Source organism: Numida meleagris, chromosome 2 (assembly GCF_002078875.1).
Source record: "Numida meleagris isolate 19003 breed g44 Domestic line chromosome 2, NumMel1.0, whole genome shotgun sequence".
Taxonomy (NCBI): domain Eukaryota; kingdom Metazoa; phylum Chordata; class Aves; order Galliformes; family Numididae; genus Numida; species Numida meleagris.
Window position 1 is genome coordinate 81,708,665 of NC_034410.1, and position 19,281 is coordinate 81,727,945.

At 37.2% G+C, this 19,281-nt stretch overlaps 1 protein-coding gene across 4 annotated transcripts in view; it reads left to right on the forward strand.

Annotated features, from left to right (window-relative positions):
* FHOD3 (formin homology 2 domain containing 3) overlaps window positions 1-19,281 on the forward strand; it is a 360,289-nt gene that overhangs the window by 261,394 nt on the left and 79,614 nt on the right. Inside the window, exons 11-13 of one of the 4 annotated variants that reach the window (XM_021387316.1) lie at window positions 6,045-6,146; window positions 8,353-8,730; window positions 11,064-11,189. The exons of 1 other annotated variant lie outside the window; for it this stretch is intronic. In XM_021387316.1, the coding sequence (XP_021242991.1) occupies window positions 6,045-6,146; window positions 8,353-8,730; window positions 11,064-11,189 (606 nt within the window). The remainder of the gene's footprint in view (window positions 1-6,044; window positions 6,147-8,352; window positions 8,731-11,063; window positions 11,190-19,281) is intronic. 2 more of the 4 variants (XM_021387315.1, XM_021387312.1) reach the window with 2 other exon arrangements.

Below are 19,281 nucleotides of genomic sequence, written 5' to 3' on the forward strand. Positions count from 1 at the left end.
GCATTTGTTTGTTTTACAAAGACTTAAGAATTTAGCTATGAATTGTGCTGTCTAACCAGTGAAAGTGGAATTTCACTGATAAATTGAAGATAATGGCAAGCAATTTCAAAAGAAAATAAAATGACATCCAGTGTAACTTATAAAGATCTCTCTTTGATGAAACATTTTTCATTTTCTGTTCAGTCACCTGTAAGGAGCTCAGAGAAGCAGTTTTCCAAGTTCTGTGCGAGAGGTAATAGGGATCAGAGGTTTGAAGTGGGAGGGACTTGAAAGAAAAACTGTACTGTTGAGTTCAACTGTAGAATTCTTCTTTTAGAATAGTATTGTAGAATGGCTAGTGGTCACTTTTCCTTAGCTAAATGTGGCCTCTATTCCTAGTAAGTAGCTGTTTCTCTAAAAAGCAGTGAAAGTTTAAATGGAAGTAATTTAAAGAAGCTAAATGGAAAAGGACTTGACTTAATTACAAAGAGAAGGAGAGAGAGAAAATTCCTAATTAGCAATTAACTGCACATAGGGTGATTTTCAGGGAGTGTGGGAATAATGGCCAATAGCTCTACAGTTCCCCAGTCCTTTATTTTCTGGGTCACTTCTTAACTTAAAGGCCCTTTTCTTCACTGAAGTCCAGTGTTCCCTTCTTGGGAATTTCAGTATAATTCTGTGGGTGGTCTAAAAAGGCTCAGAAGTACACTTACGTCCTTGTCTAATGACCTGAAAATTTTTGGAGGAAATATTTAGTAAGATTTAGTAAAGGTTAAATGAGCCTTACATGAACTGGAATCATACACCATAGTAAGATTTTTTTTCTTTTAATGTGCTGTTATCTCATTTTTTATGTTATATATGCATTGTACGTGCAGACCAAAAAGTTTGTAGTCTAAATATGGCAAGACCATCTTTTTTCATTTTGTTCTGCATTCAAATGTTAGTGGTCAAATTCATCCACACTGAATTAAAATGATACAAAGCATATCTTTTAATTTAAAAGTTTCCATTGATATCAAGCAGAGTAGAATATGTTTTCGTGTTCATGCTTCTTTTCTGGCTTTGTTTCTTTTCCTTCAGCACAGTCTTATCCTTTGTTTTTTTCTATTAGATATGTCTTTGTTTTTAAAAAATAAAATAAAATAAAAAGATTGAAAGACTGCAAGTTAGAACGACTAAAAGAGTGAGTGTCTTCAAGCTGCATTTATCAACTATAAGGGGAACTGTTACGGGGGAGGCTGAAGGGGTACTCTTGTACAGGGTAACTAGTAATTGACTGGGTGACCTTGTACACATGGTTGAGGTACGTGTCAGAGACAGTGGTTGGAGAGGGCTCATAGATTTTGAAAATCATATTTCACAATGGAAGGTCCTGATTTGTATTTTTGTGAAAAAGAAGTACATGTCAGGACTGTTAAGTGTCTCTGTGTTAGGTAAGATGTTGAGCATCTCATACATTTTGCCCCTGCTTTCTAATAACTTGCAGATTGGTCCTTTGATTATCATTTCCTTTCATCAGTCTGCGTTCGTTAGGATTTATACCTGTACATAACTTCAGGCAACTATTTAAAATCAGCAGGACAAATTTGATTGGTACTCTTTTAATTTTTTTTACATTTAAAAAAGAAGAAAAGCTAATTCATTAGCTTTAAAATCTTTGCTTAGATTTCATTTTGATGCCCCAACGATTCTTTATCCATAAACTGCACTTTTATAGTCTTTTTAAACATGCATACATTTTAAGGGGCTATAAATACTTCATTCAGCCACATTCAAACGGTGCCCTAATAGATGTTTGTTCGTTGCCATGGCTGATGATACAATTTATAAAGATTTGTAGGGTTTGGGGTTTTTGTTTGTTTGTTTGCTGACAGCCTGTAGCAGCAATCCATTTAAAGGTGAAAATAAACACAGTGAATGATTGTTAAATCTGTTTTCACTGCTGCAAAGCTTTTGTTTAAGTATTTCTAATCTGGTTCTGTTGTCATGGAACTGAAATAATCCAGTAATAGCCTTAACATTAGCTGAATATATCAGATCCTTCAGCATTAGCTGAACCCCTTCCTCCCTGTCTCAGGAAAAATATTTGCCTTGTGTTGGAGCAGGATAAGTTGCTCTATGCTACTGAAAAATGTGCTCGTTTCTGCAACCTAGTTTAATTGAATACCTCCCTATGAATCATTTTTCTTAATTTAATTCTATTATTGCACTGACACAAAATTTGCATTTGTATGTGGAGAGAAAGTTTTCCATGCCATCTCTTCTCCATTTCACACAAAAATGAACACAGAATACTTAGGTGTCCAGATGAGTTCCCAAATCTGTCTGCTGTTCTGTTTGAGCATCCCTCTGTTTGATGTTCTTTCCTTTACAAGAATGTCATCTGTCTTTTGTTAGTGTTTTCCTGTTTAATAAATATTCAAGTGGATTTTTTTATTTTCTGTCTTTTGGGAATGATTTACCTAGCGGAATACTGACAAACAACTATCATCATTGCCTTTGTTGAATGAACCATGCTCAGTTCACCAGGTCTTATGACTGTGAGCTTGTACACATGTATTTTCGTTGTGTAAATTTGCCTTGATCAAACTTGGCTTCCTTCAGCCAAGCGTGACCATGTCTTTGCATACCACTGGCCACCTGTACAGCAGATACACAAAGAACCATCTCATTCCTCTGGCTTCCCCAGCTAATTGTCATGCACATAGAGTTGATATTAGCAGAGGAAGAGAGTTTTCTAGACAAAATTTCTGCTTACCAAGAAGTTAAGGAGACTTGTGGAAGTCTTTGGCTTGACAGAAGAATTATCTGGCTGCAATTTCAGGAATAGTATGTGGAATTATCTATAATAGATAGACTTCCAACAAAATATTCAACTTCGAAACAATACCCATTAGGGATGTGTTTAATGTCTGATTATACTCTGTAATAACAAGCATGCCACACAGAGTTGCTGTGCATGCAAAGTTTATTTGAAACATGATATTCTCAAATAATGTTCAAATGCAAAGGCTGCTACTGTTGGTTGGCTCCTCTGGAATACAGCAAGTCATTATGTCTGAAAAGCAGAGCTCTTGATTTTTTGCTTCTTCAGACAAAACTGCAAATAAACATCACAGCAGACAGAAGTATTTCCTTCAAGTCACATTATTAACAATTGTGAAGCATCATGAAGGGCCTGCACATTTCCTACATCTCCATGTAGTTCATGTCACCTCCCAGTTGAAGTACTACTTCTTGTTGTAGACAATTTCAGACAGACCTGAACCAAAACAGGTCCCCAGATGATCTCTCTGAGAAGGGTTTTAAGTTCTTGTAATTGACTTAAAGGTGAAATTAATTCCCTGCCTATCGCTTAGTCTTCGGCATATGGATGCACAGGTAATCTGAAGGAAGAGTATATGTAAAAAGCTCAGGTCCTGTAAACATGGCTTTTTTACACACATTCTGAAGAGCTAGTTATATCTTAATTATGTTTTTAAGGAAATGCTAGTGGTTATGGAAAATATGTCATTGATAGCCTTGAGAATTGAGATACCATAGTTGAGCTTCCAGGTTTATTTTTTGAACTGTTGACCAATTCAAATGGATTTGATAGGAGCATTTCTATTCTAAGTCTTCAAGCTGCCTGGTTTTCTGGACATTTTTTTTTTTTTTTTTTTCCCAGAAAACTAGTTTCTCTTCTACGGTAAGATGCTGTGAATGTTTTGTAACAGAAAGGCTATATATCCAAATTTTATAAAGGCTATTATATCTAGGCTTAATTTTGGATGGTTTTGTGTTTGAACAAGGATTAGGTTTTCCCATAAATGGATTAGAAGGATGCTTTGAAAATTAGAAATTCCAAGTACTGTATTTTAATTGATTACTGGTCACCTGCAGAATTTATTGTATGGATCTCTAAAAATTGTTCACTTTTTGCTCAGGTGCTAAACATTTTCAAAAACAGATACCTAAAACAGAATTGTGAATCCCAATTGAGCTGCAAACTTTAGCTGGCTCTAGGGAAATAGACTGCAGGGTAAAAGTAGATTTGGGGGTTTAGGTACCAATTAAATATCCTAATCTGATAAATACAGATTAAAAAAACTTTGAGCGGTGGGGAATGGAGCAGCTGTCACTGATGGTAAATAAAAGACATAATATCAAGATTTAGACCATAAGTTCAAGCTTATAAACACAAGGTGCAAAAACAGGATGACAAGGTATACTCAGCACATTGCTCACCCAGCAAGCATTCATTTAGATCTTGTGCTCTGAATTGGTCTTATACTGTGCACCAGCTCTCTTGAGGTCTGGATACATTTTTCTTCTCCAGTCTTCTTCAGTTTATTGCAAATACAATATCGATGGTTCCCAGTTCAACTTGTACTGTACAACGTTTTAGTGCGTTCTCTTTATGCTCCTGTCCTTAATAGCTTTCACTCAGATGAAATAATAAAGAACTTTCAAAATTAGGTGTTCAAATGTTTCTAATAAATATTTCAATTATGATTTTGGGCATTTTGAGATGTCTGAGGAAAGTGAGGAATTTGACATCAATCTGGAAACTTGGCAGGAACCTAAAACACAATAGTGACAGGACAAATTTTGTTCATATTTTCAATAGCCACATTTTCAACATTATAGGATTCATTGTGCTCTTATCAGAGAGCCATGATCCCACAGAGGTTTGTGAGTTATTTCCCAAATATGGTTGCTTGTAGGACTGGCAGATGCAGATGTTTTACCCTTCACAGGAGAAAATAGCGAAGCTAGCGTTGATCTACTTGATAGTAAGGAGAACGGATAATATGAGTCCTTTCTGGCCTCTTTTTTTTCCATTAGATAGGGATACATACTATGATCTACAACATAGTTATGACACCGCAATAACTTAAGAACTGTTAAAAACACTATTTTGTAGATTTTTGCCAGAGTATTGGAAAAAGTTCCAAATGCTGCAATTTCCCTGATTGTTATAAGACTAACTCCATACAAATGCAACAAAATTTGGATTCACCCTTTGCACTGTCATGATGAGTTCATGCTCTCACATTGTAAATATTCCTTATCCTTATAACATGTAACCATACAAATTGTAAATGGGAAAAAATCACAAAGCATTCCTTTAGAATTAAAGAAAACCAGCTTTCAGGAAAATGCAAGAAAAGTATGAGTTTCTTACAAATTTTGTTACTGTTAAAATGCTTTATTTTTTGCATGGGACGTAAACTAATAGTATTCGTTGTTTAACTCAAATGAAGAACTGGATCAGTTGCAATTGCAAGAGAAGTCCAAAGAGAGAATATTTTCTAAATCTTCTATGAGTCTGTTGATTTGGGGAGGAAGAGGTATAAATGGGAAGGATATGAGGCAGAAAATATAGTCTTTTGTTGTGTTTAATATAGTTTTATTATTACTTATGTGGTTTGTAGGTTATGGAGGCTTTATGCGTGACTTAAAATTCCTCTCTGCCAGACTGAGAGCTGAACCAAAGCCTGCTTCAGCCGTACTAATGATTCTTTACTGATATAATTCATTTACTGGCATTCAGAAACTTGAATATTGCTATGTGCAAATAGCCCTGAACTGATTTGGTCTCTCTGTTATTTCTAACTTAATGGTTCACCCTGCTCTTTTCTGTAGTTCAGCAATTGGCTGCTTAACCAGAATGTTTTATTTGTGTTAATTTAAGGGTGTAATGTGCAGTGCCAGTTGTGCAATGTCAACGCAGTGTATTCTGTCCTTTAAGCCAGATACATCCTAACTACTAATGAGTCTAACAGTGGTATTACCATATTGAATACTTTCCATTAATGTCTGTGTAGATAGTAAATGGAAAGCCAAGCTAAGTAAATATATAAATAAATAAATTACTGCATTACTGCTACCCTTGTGACACCACCTACTTAGCATGAAGTTTAGGTGACTGTTCGGCTAGTGCCACAGCTGCTTCTCTCGGTGTTTTCTTTCCATTTCTAACCTCATTGCATTTCTCTTTCTGGGGACTCATGTCATTTTCTCTTCCAACTTTTCTCTTTCCATACCAATGCATGCCTCTTTCCTTGGTGTGACCTCAGAGAGGAGGAGGAGTATGAAGAAGAGGAAGAAGAACAGCCAGTCACAGAGCCCAATACTGAGGATGAGGGGGAGGAAGAGACCAGTAGGCAGGTCAAAGCCAGGTACTGGGATTCAGCATCATCCATGCATCTTTTCTCACTCTAGCATTAATTCACCACCAAGTGTGCAGCAGTGTCTACCTTTTCACTCACATTCCCAGCTCTCCTTTTAAAGCTACCCCTAAGGAAATCTTTTTGCATCCAAAAGCTTTGTCACTGTATGCAACTAAAGGAAATAGGTTTAGTTATGTAGGCTCAGGGCACTAAGAGGTGTTTGCATTCCCTCACTTTATTACCAAATGAGTACCAGTCACAAATCATAAGAAGACTTAGCAAAAAGTATAATTTCTAAGCATGGCATAGGTTTATCTTTTAGTGCTGAAACAATGCAGTGCATTGCTGAGTTAGGATATTGCTTGATTTCTTATGTTTTCTTCCATATTTTCACAATATAGCCTTATTAGCAATATCTGTAGGTAGGAAAAAGATTGACCTTTTTTGAATGCTGCCTATGGTTTATATCAATTTTGCACATTTTTAAATAGGAAAGAACTACTTAGAGGCAAAGCTGATAGGTATATATCATTTTGTACATACATGCCCATCTGTGTATATATGGCTATAAACAAACCACTTATCAAAACAATATTCTCATGTAAAATTTTCCACTTATTTCTGAGGATATATGGATTTGGAATCTGGTAACTTTATCCTAATAAATTGGAAGAAAGAAAATATGTTTTTACTTCCAGACAGCCATTTGATTTAGGTTAAATTGTTTGGCTTTGCAACTCGGCAAATGAGATTGGATTTTTTTTTTTAATAAACCACATTCATGCAGACGCTATACAGCACGGAAGGAAGAAAGGAAACTGTTTAATGTGCAAATTCCAAAGAAAATACTGTACTGTTGTTATTAATATCTTCCAGTCTGCAAATGTAGCCAATGGCTGCCTGAAATTTCAAAATTAAGTGATAATTTCCTCAAATCCTATTCTTAAAAGTCAAAGCTAAGACACAAGTTATTAGTAAATCACATGAAAATAATAAAACACTGAAAAAATGTTGAGCACAAGAGCCACGTAAAGAGCATAGCATGTGCATAGGACTTTGTTCTTTTAAAATAATAGTCAATTTGAGATAACTGGGTGATATTCCCATGACTTTTTAAATACCTCCCTTCACCATCGCTGTAGCGTAACAAAAATGATCCGAATCCTTTTGTTTTAAATCCTGTCAGGAAGAGTAGGAAAAGCCTAGCTTCAGGGATTCCTGTCATGCACAGCTGGTGAAATAGATGAAGGCTTCCAGATTGCCCACTGTGTTTCAGTTGTGACAACAATTACTTGGTATATACTTGATTAACTTATATTAACGTATATAGCATATATATATATATTTTTGTTGGATATTCTTTGCCAAACCTCAGATAAGGTCCATGCCTTGCATGCATGTAGGTGGATTGCAGAGGTAGTCTCAGGAAAAGTTAATTAGCCACTTGCTGAGTGATCCAGCCCTAACCTCTGCATAGTGTTTATGCTGGAGATAAAAAAAAAACAGACATCCAGGAGTGTGTATCCCATGGCTTTTCACCTGCCTTGCTGCTTCTGTCGCTCACCAGCACCTACCTTCACCAAAGCAAAGCAGATGTGTTTTCTGTTCACTCAGTGCAGGTTTCTAACATAAACACAGCAATTGATTGGGATGCTAAGAGTTAGATAAATGCTTATTTGTTTTGGGTTTGTTTTAATTTTCCTCTTTGATGGATAAAGGATTTTTATGTTTTTAGTAAAAAATATCCATTCACTGAGGGGAATGATAATCAAATTCCTGGCCTTCAAGAGGCAATCATGGAGATTGTGTCTTGAAGTATCTATACTCAGTGCAACAGATCATCTGGCATGATGAAACTGCTTTGTGCTGCTCCGACTACGTTTACAACCTAACTTGAATTACTTAAAAATTATTCAGAAAATGGTTATGAAAAGGTTTGTGAAAATTTATTCTGAAGTCTAAATCCTTTCATTTAGGCTGAGTTGCTTCCATGTCTATGTATTTCCAATCCCGAGAAGATAATAAAGATCTGCTCCTTGCATCTGGAAAAAAAATACATATATCTACAATTCAGAAGAGGTTATTTTTTGCTTGACTCTCCTAGACATTTTTTTCTTCCAAGTGATATGATTTGTTGATCTCTCTTTTCTCTGTTTCCCTTCTCTTCCCATCCTTTCCCTTCTCTTCCCTTCCTCACAATATTTTTCTCCTGCAGTGGGGTCCCAGGTGCACGGGAGGCTGTGAAGGAAAACTTTTCACAGTGTTATGATTCTTCAGCCACCTCCAGTGCCATTTCTCAAGCTGAGAGGCCTCTCCCCTGCTCTAGAGCAAAGAGCTCTTCTAGCAGCTCCTCTTTTGTGCCTGATTCATCTGTCTCTCATCATAATTCTATTCATTCATCACCATCTTCACCAGCAGCAGTTTTGCTAAACTCTTCCCAAAGTTCATCAGCATCCATTACTCCAAAGGCGTCTCCAACGGTAGAGAAATTGCCTTATGTACCACATACTCCTTTTCACCTCTTCTCATATGACTTTGAAGAGTCTCCAGCATCTGTGAAAGAAAAGGAAGCAGAGGTGGTGAGGGAAAACAGGTAGATTTTATAGCGCTGACATGAATTTTTAGATAAATGAATAACACCTTACAAGAGTTTTATAGAAGTAATAATGTTGTATTATTTCCAGAACATACTGTATTAGTTTTATTCACGTAAGCCTGTGTTTTGATTTGATTGATATTCTTCCCTCTCCTTTGTTGCTTTCATCTCATCTGATTTCCAGCGTCCTCTGTGCAGCAGTAGATAAATAACATGTGATTTGAGAGATCACATAAAGGAGCATAATTTTGCTCTCATTTAAAACAATGTAATTTGCAGGCATGATTTCATGACAATTAATGGAGCTTTTAACATATAAAACTGAGAGAGATAGGATCGATCCTTGGAATTACAGAATCGCAGAATGGTTGGGGTTGGAAGGGATTTCTGGAGATACCTAGTCCAACCTCCCTGCTAAAGCAGGTTCCCTAGAGTGGGTTGCCCAGGAAAGTGAGTTCTTTCCAATTTAGTAAGAGTTATTGTTGCACTAATTGAAATTCCTTGGTCTGAGAAAGGATTCTGCACTGTGTCAGCTTTTCAAGTAGCAAAGCAGAAGAAAAGCACAATAATTGACAAGAAGGTCTTGTATCATTTGATTGAAACTGAAGTGAAACTTTCTGTTCCTGTTTAGAATATAGTGAGTGAGCTCTGAGATGCTCTTGGGACAACTGAGTTTTGCCTTCTCACTCAATATGGACACAGGCAGGATGTTTTGTGAGTTGAGTATGCTGGAGAGAAGACCTGTGCTAGGTCTGTGCCTTTAGGACAGCTCTATCCTGCCTAGTTACACAACCCTCCAACAGGGTTGTTTCTCTAGTTGGTTTTCTTCTAGGGCAGGATTTCCGTGAAGGCAGTCATTTCCCATTCAGCAAATGCCTTTTGTAGCTTAGAAATATGCATAGCAGCATGTTTTCCCCAAATGATTCCACACTTCCTGGACTTGCAGCATGGTGTCTGGGATTTGTATTCTAGAACATAAAACTGGACTTGTAGAAAAGAAGGAGCATATTCGCTAAAGCATTATCCCTTGTATTATAAAAAATGCTAAATCAAATTAATTTTGTTTTTAACATGGGCCTTGGCAATCCGCAATGCTATTGTACCCTTAGGAATTGAAATTTTACATGACTAGATGTGTGTATTAAATGGAGCTGAAGGAAAACAACCAGTATTTTCAAGTAAAATTGCTTAGTTAAGAAAAATTACTATGTGCTGATGTGCATGGGAAAAGAAGCACCCCAGAAAGGATAAGGTAAAAGAGGATCTATTGTACATTATGAATTATAATGAAGAAAACGATGGTGCTCTTTCTTCTAAACTGAGTTTTGAATTTGAGTTGGCCTTGTGGAATACTTCACCTACCGTGCATCACATGCTTTCCAAAAGGGAAAATGGTAATTTGTGTAAAAAGAAATGTTATCATTTTTTCAAATCAGGAATCTCTGTGTCTCTAAGAAATGCTGTTTAAATACAGTGGCTAAAAGGCACATAAAAGCAACACAATTGCCTTTTCTGCTCAGTACAGGAGCCAGGATGAAAACATTGATACAAGGGACTCTGGGGAGGTGGCCATTCCAAGAGCCCTGGAAGCAATTTCTCTTTGATCAGCAAACTCACAATGAAATCAAGCGGCTATGTGTGGTTGTTTTTCTTTTTTTTTTCCCTTTCTTTCTTTCTATTTTTTTTCAATAGAGGGAATGGCTGGTAGAAATTCCTAAAGCCATTCTTCCAGAGACATGTAATTACAATCACAGTGATTTTTTACAGACATTGTAAGACATGGCACATAAGCTATGACTTACAATGGGGAAGGGAAAAGAAAATGCTGCCTGCTTTAATTGGTAAGGATGTGGATGCTTTATATTTATAATGCAAACATTCACAAATTGTATATGTCCCTGATCAGAGGATGCTCAGGAATGCTGCTGTTTGCCTTAATTTCCCTAGGAATTGCTATTGCCTGACATGGACTTCTGGGACTCCCAAAAAGCTTCTGAAACAGCTAATAAATTTGAGTAACTGAGCAGTAATTTAAGTATTTCTGCTCAGAGTAGTCACTTTAGAGGAGCATTCTGATCTCTCATTATTTTCCGTAGTAACAGTTTTGTATTTGAATTAAGTACTTCCATGACATAGTTTATATTAAAGTGAAATGATAGGTACATATTTTGAAGCTGGGGTTAGAACAATATTTTCAGGAGGTAGATAGATGAGAAAGCCTAGGATATGATGTCATTGCCAACCTCTAGAGAAGAGGATTGACTATTTCATGTCTGCTTGCTGATGGATTCTTTTTCTCTCCCTTTCTACGACACTCCTCACTTCTTCAGATACAATAGCTATGGCAGCAACTCTTACTCTTCTCCACGACCTTATTCTGGTTTGAGTGCTCCTACAACACCCACTTCTCGTTATGGGACAACTCTCTCACCGCCTCAGGAGTCCAAGTCTGACAGGTTTGTAATTTTATCACCATTTTAACACTGTTACTTTATATAGAGTACAAAGGAGATAATCGTGAGCTGCTTTGAACTATCTTACAGACAGATCTTCTTTAACATTGAAAAGAGAACATACAAAAAACTCAACATGTTCATTTCCCACTCATTCTCAAGTCATTTGCTCAGCTAATGGTAAAGACTGGATGCATTTCCATCCTAATTCTGCTTCTTCCACTCAAATGGATAAAACAGATTTCTCCCCACATGTATGTTGTTCTGCATGTCAAAAATGTGAATTAAAGCACATTTTGTTTATTTCTATTTTTTAAATTCAATTCAGCAGATGTATTTTCACATTTGTCATATTAAGTCAAGTATAAAATCACAGAAATGTGCTTAGCTCAGAGTTTCCTAGGCCTTAACTTGTCTTTCCTTGAACATGCATGATGTATCTCATTGTATTTCATTAAGGGCAGAACGTTTCTTACTGTAGGTACAGGAAGCTCATGTTAACATACCAGTTATCCTCTTACCTAGGAAAAAATAAGTAAATCCCAACAACAACAACAAAGCCAGAGTATTTTTAAGAGTCGAAATACTATTCTGAGTTATGTAATATACTTCAGGAAGAAAAAGGATGGGAAAATATTATGAATACATGAAAAGTAAAGTCTTCTTGGCAAGAAATTTGGACCACCTGAAATGAACTGACTGTTACAACCTGAAAGGAAGTGACAGCTTCAGAGGATGTCTTGCTGAGTTTAAGAAGGAGAGGTAGAAATTTTTAATTATACACGCTGTCAAGATAATCTGCTAATTCCCAGTTAGGCCAGCTGGGCTTCATATTGTTTGTTGCCAAATTGGCCTTTGATTCAAAAAAATTCCATCTCCCTCCCCTGTGTTTGTACTGGGGGCTGTTTTTTCAATATCTTTTGTCTGCATTCTAATTAATTTTTATTAGCTGTTTTTGGATATTTATGTGTATAGGAATATATATGTATGTTCTTCTGTGTACATGTGTATGTGCTTGAAGCTACCAGCTGCCACACATCTTTTTGAGTCTACTACTCAGAATGGTTCAAGTTAGGCTTTCAGCGTGTATATATTTCTACCCACGAGGTATTGATTTAATCTTTTTTTCAAGTGAGTAATTACATTAAGTTTATCCCTGGAGTGAGGCTTCATTTTTCATTTTCCCTTCTTCCACAAATAACTTGCCTTGATTTGTCTTTCCTGATCTGAGTTAAATCATTGCTGAGTGACACCATAATAAAAATCTCCATAGCGGTATTTTCACCCACTTTTACCATAGCAAAATAGATATAAGATAAGGAAGAATTAAAGATATCCCACTGCTTCTGAAGGTTTAGCTTTCTACACCCTTTCCATTTTAAAACTTCTTGTTCCTACTGAAGATAAGAAAGCCGAGTGGTCACATATTGAGATGGCTAAAGACAGTTGGGCCTGTCCTGCAAGAGGTTGATCATACTGGCTCCAATCCAGCAAAGGAAGCAAGCCTTCATTTCAGCATGTGCATAAGTGTGTTGGTGGCTGGGAGCCAAAATGCCTTGGCCCCAGAGGATGAAGCTGTAAAATTCACAAATTCATAGATAGTCCAGCCAGAGGAGAGCTGTGTGATCATCTGTTCCAACCTGTAACGTGTCTCACAGAAACTACGTGAAAGCTCCCGTACCTTCATTGACATTAAAGAGACAGTGGGTGGCTCCTTCTGGAAAGCATTCCAGTATTTATCATCATGTTAGGAAAATATTTCATGTTTTGGGGGCAATTTTGTCTAGCAGCATCTTCCAGCCATTGCACCTCGTTCTGCTTCTCTCTGAAACTGGCAAACACTTGGCCTTCCACAAATCTCTTTTACATGTTGCTGGAGTTGCATCTCTGTCTTTCCTTCAGGTTACGTTTGCCACTTTTCACCTCACCTGATAAAATCTCTTTCCTCTTGTTTAAATTTGTAGCTTACTATTTATGGTAGTTGATCTCACCAGTCTTTCCATATTCTTGAGTTTGACACATTTTGTTTATGAGTCTCTGAGAAGTGTGAAAAATGCCTGCACGTCACAGCTGCATGTTGCCAGCAGAATAGATGCAATTTTTCTTGAAAGATAATGAAATCTACAGATTTGGATCCCATTTTGCATCAAGACATTATTTTTTGCTGTGCTGCCATTCCAGACATAGCGTTCAGCAGGTTCTAATGACACAACTATTTTGAAGGGCAGTTGTCTGCTTTCATTTCATTGTCCTGAAACATATGAGTTACAGAAATGCCCATTTATAGATCCATGGGTAGCATTTTGCTCATTAGAGAGTAAGCTGTGTAGTACATAACGTGCTGCTCATCAGTAACTACTAGGTGGAAAATATTGTGGAACCTTTTGCAGATTTCTGTCAATTGTATTTGCCTTAGACTATGACAAAAATTTGCACAGGAAAAAATGTTAAAAGATGGGGAGAGAGGAAGACTTGATAAGAAGATGCCCATCTGTGGTTAGCTCCAAGGTGAATTTTCTGCTTTCAGTTTAGGATTGCAGTTTAGGACTGCACAGAAGGACCTCTGTCTTTTGTTATGTAGGGGCAAGCTTCAGAGGCAGTTCCTGGTACTGTTTATCTGACCTCCAAAAGGAGGAGGAAGAAAGAGGCAGCACATGGATCAGTGCCCTGGAGAATGATTCATGCTCCGTCCAATTGTCCTGACAGGCCTTTCCAAACCTTAGTTGCATTTTACTTACAAAAACTTAGGTGGAAAGGAGCAGAGTGGTTTATATTTTGACATTCATACTTTTAAAACCCTGTTTGGCTAAGAACCAGAGGAAATCCAAAAGAGCAGTATGATTCAGTGCAAAAGTAACCAGATTTTGTACTTTGAAATACGCATAATGTATGTATTTTTGATTGTACAGCAGAAGAAAAGGCTTACTTGACTGTTTCTTGGTTTCTAAATTCAGCTGCCGCCTTTTGCCAACTTCTTGCAATACTGTCCTTCTTTCTCATTTCTCTGGTCTCCTGTGGAGAGCCTTGTTTCTGAAGTGCATATTGCAGCCATGGGAATCCTGCTGAAGAAGGGCAAATTGTAGGGCCCTTTCAGCCCGGCCCTTTATTGAGAAAGAAGTGTTATTGATTCTCTCATATCTCTCTGGTTATGAAAGTTGTTCCTAATGCATACCAGTATAACCCAGTCCTCCTGTTTCTAACTGCTAAAGACCGCTTTGCTCTAGAAATATACTGCTCCCTGTCTTCATGATTTAAATCACCAGTTAACTCTTTCCTCCAGTCCCAAAGGAAAAAAATCTAAATTTCAACTTCAAAGCTTCAGAAATTTTGCTCACAAAGGGGAATAGCCAGACATTGGAGCACATCAAGGAGAAAAGCATTTTTCTGTACATCTGATGAGTTATGTTCTTGTCCAGGGGACAAAGGTGTCTGTTGCAAGACTGTTCTGTATTTCCTTGCCTTATCTTCACGTCTATGATACTTCTGTTTAGCCAGAGATTGCTTCCTCAGACTTTGAATCTTATGGTCACTGAAACTGAAAACTGCAGCCTAAGTCTGCAGTTCTCAGGAGTCACTGACAACTTGGAACAGCTCTATTTGCAAAGCTTGCCAGCTCCTCACAGTGGGTTTCTGGTGCTGAGGTGTCTGCATTGTTGGAGTAGCTATAGTTAGAGGAGACCCTGAAAGAGTCTAACTTATGTGGCAAGAGTACCTGACTTTGACATCGGCTTTTCATTGCCAGGAAAATGTATTTTGTTTTCTGCTGCTGTGTTTGCCAAGGTAGGCTTATTCTGAAGCATTTGCCCGGAGACAGTTCCCACAGGGCTTGGTAGTCACACAGTTATGCAATTAACCAAGCTAGCACTGTATGCTAGGAACAGGAGCTCATAGTCCCCATTCTCTTGCCTTTATCTGATCATTCAAATGCCAGAAAGTTCAATTTGCAAACCTTGACTTCTGGATCCCCTTGGCCAGTTGGTGTGGACTTAGTCTCCAGCTCTGGCTGATCATTCTGATGTTCCTCTGATTGTCCAAGTTTGGTAAAGCACTGCTAGAACACTTGCAAATTATTCCAGTTTGATGCACCCTCCAGCATCTCCAGACTAATAGAAAATAGACTTAAGAAAGAAGAAAGGCTTCATAATCCCTTAACCTGTCTTCTCTCTTACTTGCATTATGATCTACAGCAGTAGGCTCTTTTGCTGAACCTTGAACACTGACTCAGCTCAATGTTTTTATATGTTTTTTAGATGTAATGTACCTCCCAGTTTATCCTTAAAGCATTTATTTCTACTCAAGGTGCACAGAGACAGAGTTTAGCATGGCTGGATTATAGATTATTTTTTTCTCCACTGATCTTAAAGATATATTAAATATCATACTGGAAGCTTAAGCAAGAATTTCAGAAAAAGTCTATAAATACTTTTCCTTATAATTTTGTTTCCTCTCCAGATGCTTGAAAGTGATTTTCTGGCAATCTGATGGTATTTCAAATTTGTGTCTCTTAAAAACAAAACAGAAATGCTTGAGGATGGTAAACAATTTTTCATGTATATTTTCTACTAAAATTCTAAAATTAGATGTTGTAATTGACCTCATTAGGGAAGTGCTGCTGGATGAGACTTCTTGGCAGGTTCCCTCCCTTTTTTATTTCTTTTTTTCAATTAGCTATCTATCACTAAACTGCACTCTGGATTGACTTAAACACTGAAGAAAAGCAAGAAATCTATGAAATAAAACCCACTGTACACTCTATAAAGCTGCTGCCCTCCCAAGAACAGTTCCTCTTTCCTTGGCTTTATTTTCCTTCTGCTTCTACCATCTTTTATGTGTCTTAATATGTACTTCTGGACTTCCAGACCAAAGACTGTGGCTGTTTTCTCTTGTGGTAAATGCCAAGCACATCTTTCACTCTGAATAACATAATGAGGAAGGGATAGCTTGGTAGTTGATAATACTGGCCCAGGGCAAAAGCCTCAACTTTATTACTGAAATTTTACTAGGGAAAGCGACCTTAGGAATTACTGGATGATTTACAGTTTGGGAAGCGGTGGTGGCTTACACTGGCCTAGCTGCTCATTGAACTACTGTGTAAGCAGTATTCTTGATTGCAGCTTTGCCTGCTTTGTTATATGGCAGCGGCATAGGTTTAAACAAAAAACATGAGACAATTTACAGCCTGAGACTAAAACATAAGCATTACTGGCTGAACACACAGTGCACATGGAGGATGCGGACACTCCCAAATACCGGCAGTACTGGTATTTAGGGAAACACGTATGTTAGCCTCTGTCTAGAGGGTGGCTTTACAAATCACTTCCACATGATTTGTGACTCAAAAGGGGCTCAGGAGCTACAGGTTGGCCACTGTGTCACACAGAGACAGAAACACAATTTAAAAACTGTAAATGTCAGTCTGCAAGACTTCTGCGTGTGCATAAAGTCCTGGTGCATTGCTCCAGCTCTGCACAGCAGTGTCTTGTTATAGCTTCATTTTATGGAGCCTTTCAGGCCAGTTAAAAGTCCAACGCTAATCAGTTCTTCTTTTGGTCATTCTCAAGTTTCTTCCTCAAAGGAAGCATTAGTCAGTAGTTTTATCTCTCAAATTATTGTTTATTTTTTGAGAGAAGTTTTGTAAAGTTTCCTCAAGTAATGTTTAGTCTGTTTGCTAAATCTTCTATCAACACACTTCTGAATTTGCCATGTCATGTAGAGAGACATAACACAAGGAGAGTTTCTTTAACTACGAAAAGCAATATGGTTCTTGGCAGCTTTGCCTCCTCTTTGGTCCCTTTTTAAGCTGGAAAGCGGATTTATTTTCTTAAAGCCAAGAGGCATTTAGAGTTACTTGAGGCCTGTCTCGGACGGGAACTTCTGGCTGTCCCCTTTGCAACCTTCCCATGACTGCTGGGGTAGGAGCATGCTGGAAGGATGGGTGATTAGTGCTTGCTTATTAAAGTTATTAATGATTCTGACCCTTGTTTTATTCAAGAAAATCCTGAATATTAATCTCTTGACCTAAGGGGATTTCCCCTCATGTGTCAATTGATCACTTTTCAGCTCCTAAAATAAGCTTTTGTATTTGGTATTCTTGCTATAGATATGACTTCCATTTCATAAATTTTAGAAATTCAACTAACAGAGAAAAATACAGAAGATTCTGTCCAACTTTAATGAAGAACATTTTAAGCTGATAAATGCAATTTCGGTGTAACAAAGTGGCTTAGAATAAGACAGACATTCTGTCTTTATTTTTCAACAAAATTATAATAATTCAGGTCCCTTTTTCACTTTTGCAAGATATAGTCTGTGATGGAGTATTGTCAGAAAACCATTAGATATCTTGTCTCAACGAGTTTTTTTGTTTTTTTTTTATAATGATGACGATTTCACTTGGTGATAAATGCAGCAGTAGGCCAGATGAGCTGAATTTTTCTTCAAAAGAGTTTTTGCTGACAAAGTTTTTGCTTTGTATCCTCAACCCTGTGTGCATTTTGTCACCTGTTATTTCTATTTATTTATTTTTTGTTCCAAGGTCAAAATGATATGGCATGGAGCTATGTTCACAAATTCCTGGACTTTAACGTGTTCTTTCTGAATGTTTTCTCGAGATTGTAATAGCCTATCTTGTTTAGCTTTTGCTGATTTTAACGAGTAGAACAAAGCTTTTCTTAGTATTTTTATACTAGCAATCCATTCTTAGTACCCTTAAGTTCTCTTCAGGAACGAAAATAGTTTTCAGAGTAAGGATCTTTCTGGATTATGTTTGTGGAATTGAACAAATGGCTGATGTTACCATTTTGTAATATATGACACCAACATTAAAATGCTGGCAAATATTAGCTATAACTCAATTTTGTGGGTCATCACTCTATTATGTTTTTATTGAGTATTCACATATTAGTTTCTTTTAAAATCTCTTACCACCTTTAATTCAGTGCAAGATTCTTTTTCTTTCTTTCTTTTTAATCTTTTCCTTACTTATCTATTTTTAAAATGCAGCCTAGAGCAGTAAGACTTGAGCCTTCCTGAGGCCCAGAGGTGTCATCACCCTGCAGACAGCAACAACGTATTGAAATTATGGAAAGTCTTATCCCAGGGATTCCTACAAGCTCATTTGTCTGATCCCACTTCCATTTGCCACTCAACTATGAGTTTACTTTAGCCATTATTGCCACGAGGATAGAAAAAAAATAGATTTTACAGACCAACCAGACATACACAAATCCATTTTCAAATTGCTTAGAATGTTTGAGGAGTACATCTTACCACTTGCCTTTCCTTCTGGATGTTCTGCAGTCCTGTAAAACGTGAAAATAACATCTGTTTCCTCCAGTTTTAGTTTATACACATGTAGAAAAACAAAGATAGAATACTTGAAGCACTAAAATCTACTCATTTGCAGTTAACATTTATAAGAGGTTTGATGCATCTGAATGATGTTTCATTGTTCGATAGCAACAGTGAAGCTGTGAGTTCATTACATTTCATAATGCAAATGAACTCAGCATTTGGTGTGAGGTGTCTTCAGGTAGGAGAAAGGGTCCTGTTGAGTGGGCTGGACAGTGCAGGATCTAACCACTAAGCAAGCACTAACTCAGCTCAATCAGCGTTTTTTCATTGACTGCTGCTTTCTAAATGTGACTGGAAACCCAAATCCTGGTTGCGTTTCAAGAAGTCAATGCCACAGAAGGAGTGAACTAGCTACATTTCTATGTGTTTACTTACAGTTTATTTCAACAGAACCTTCTCACAACTTCAGCTGTTCATTTTAACCATTTCTCACAATAAACTGTAATAGGTAATATGGCAGTCTGGAACTGACTGTTTGAAACAAATGCTTTGATACAAAAGCATGTGTGTGCTACACTCTAATTTGCAACTCAGAAAATGTATGGAGTCCTAAAAAAACTAGTGGGAAGTAACAAGTTTTGGATAGTTAATATTGATTTGACTAGTTTCCAAGAGTTGGCAAAACTAATACGGCACATGGATATATTAGATGTTGCCTTTTTTTCTGAGTGTATGGCTCTGAATCTTTTACTTAGATTTCAGAGCTGCTATTTGTAAGTCTGCAAATGTTAACCAAGTGAAC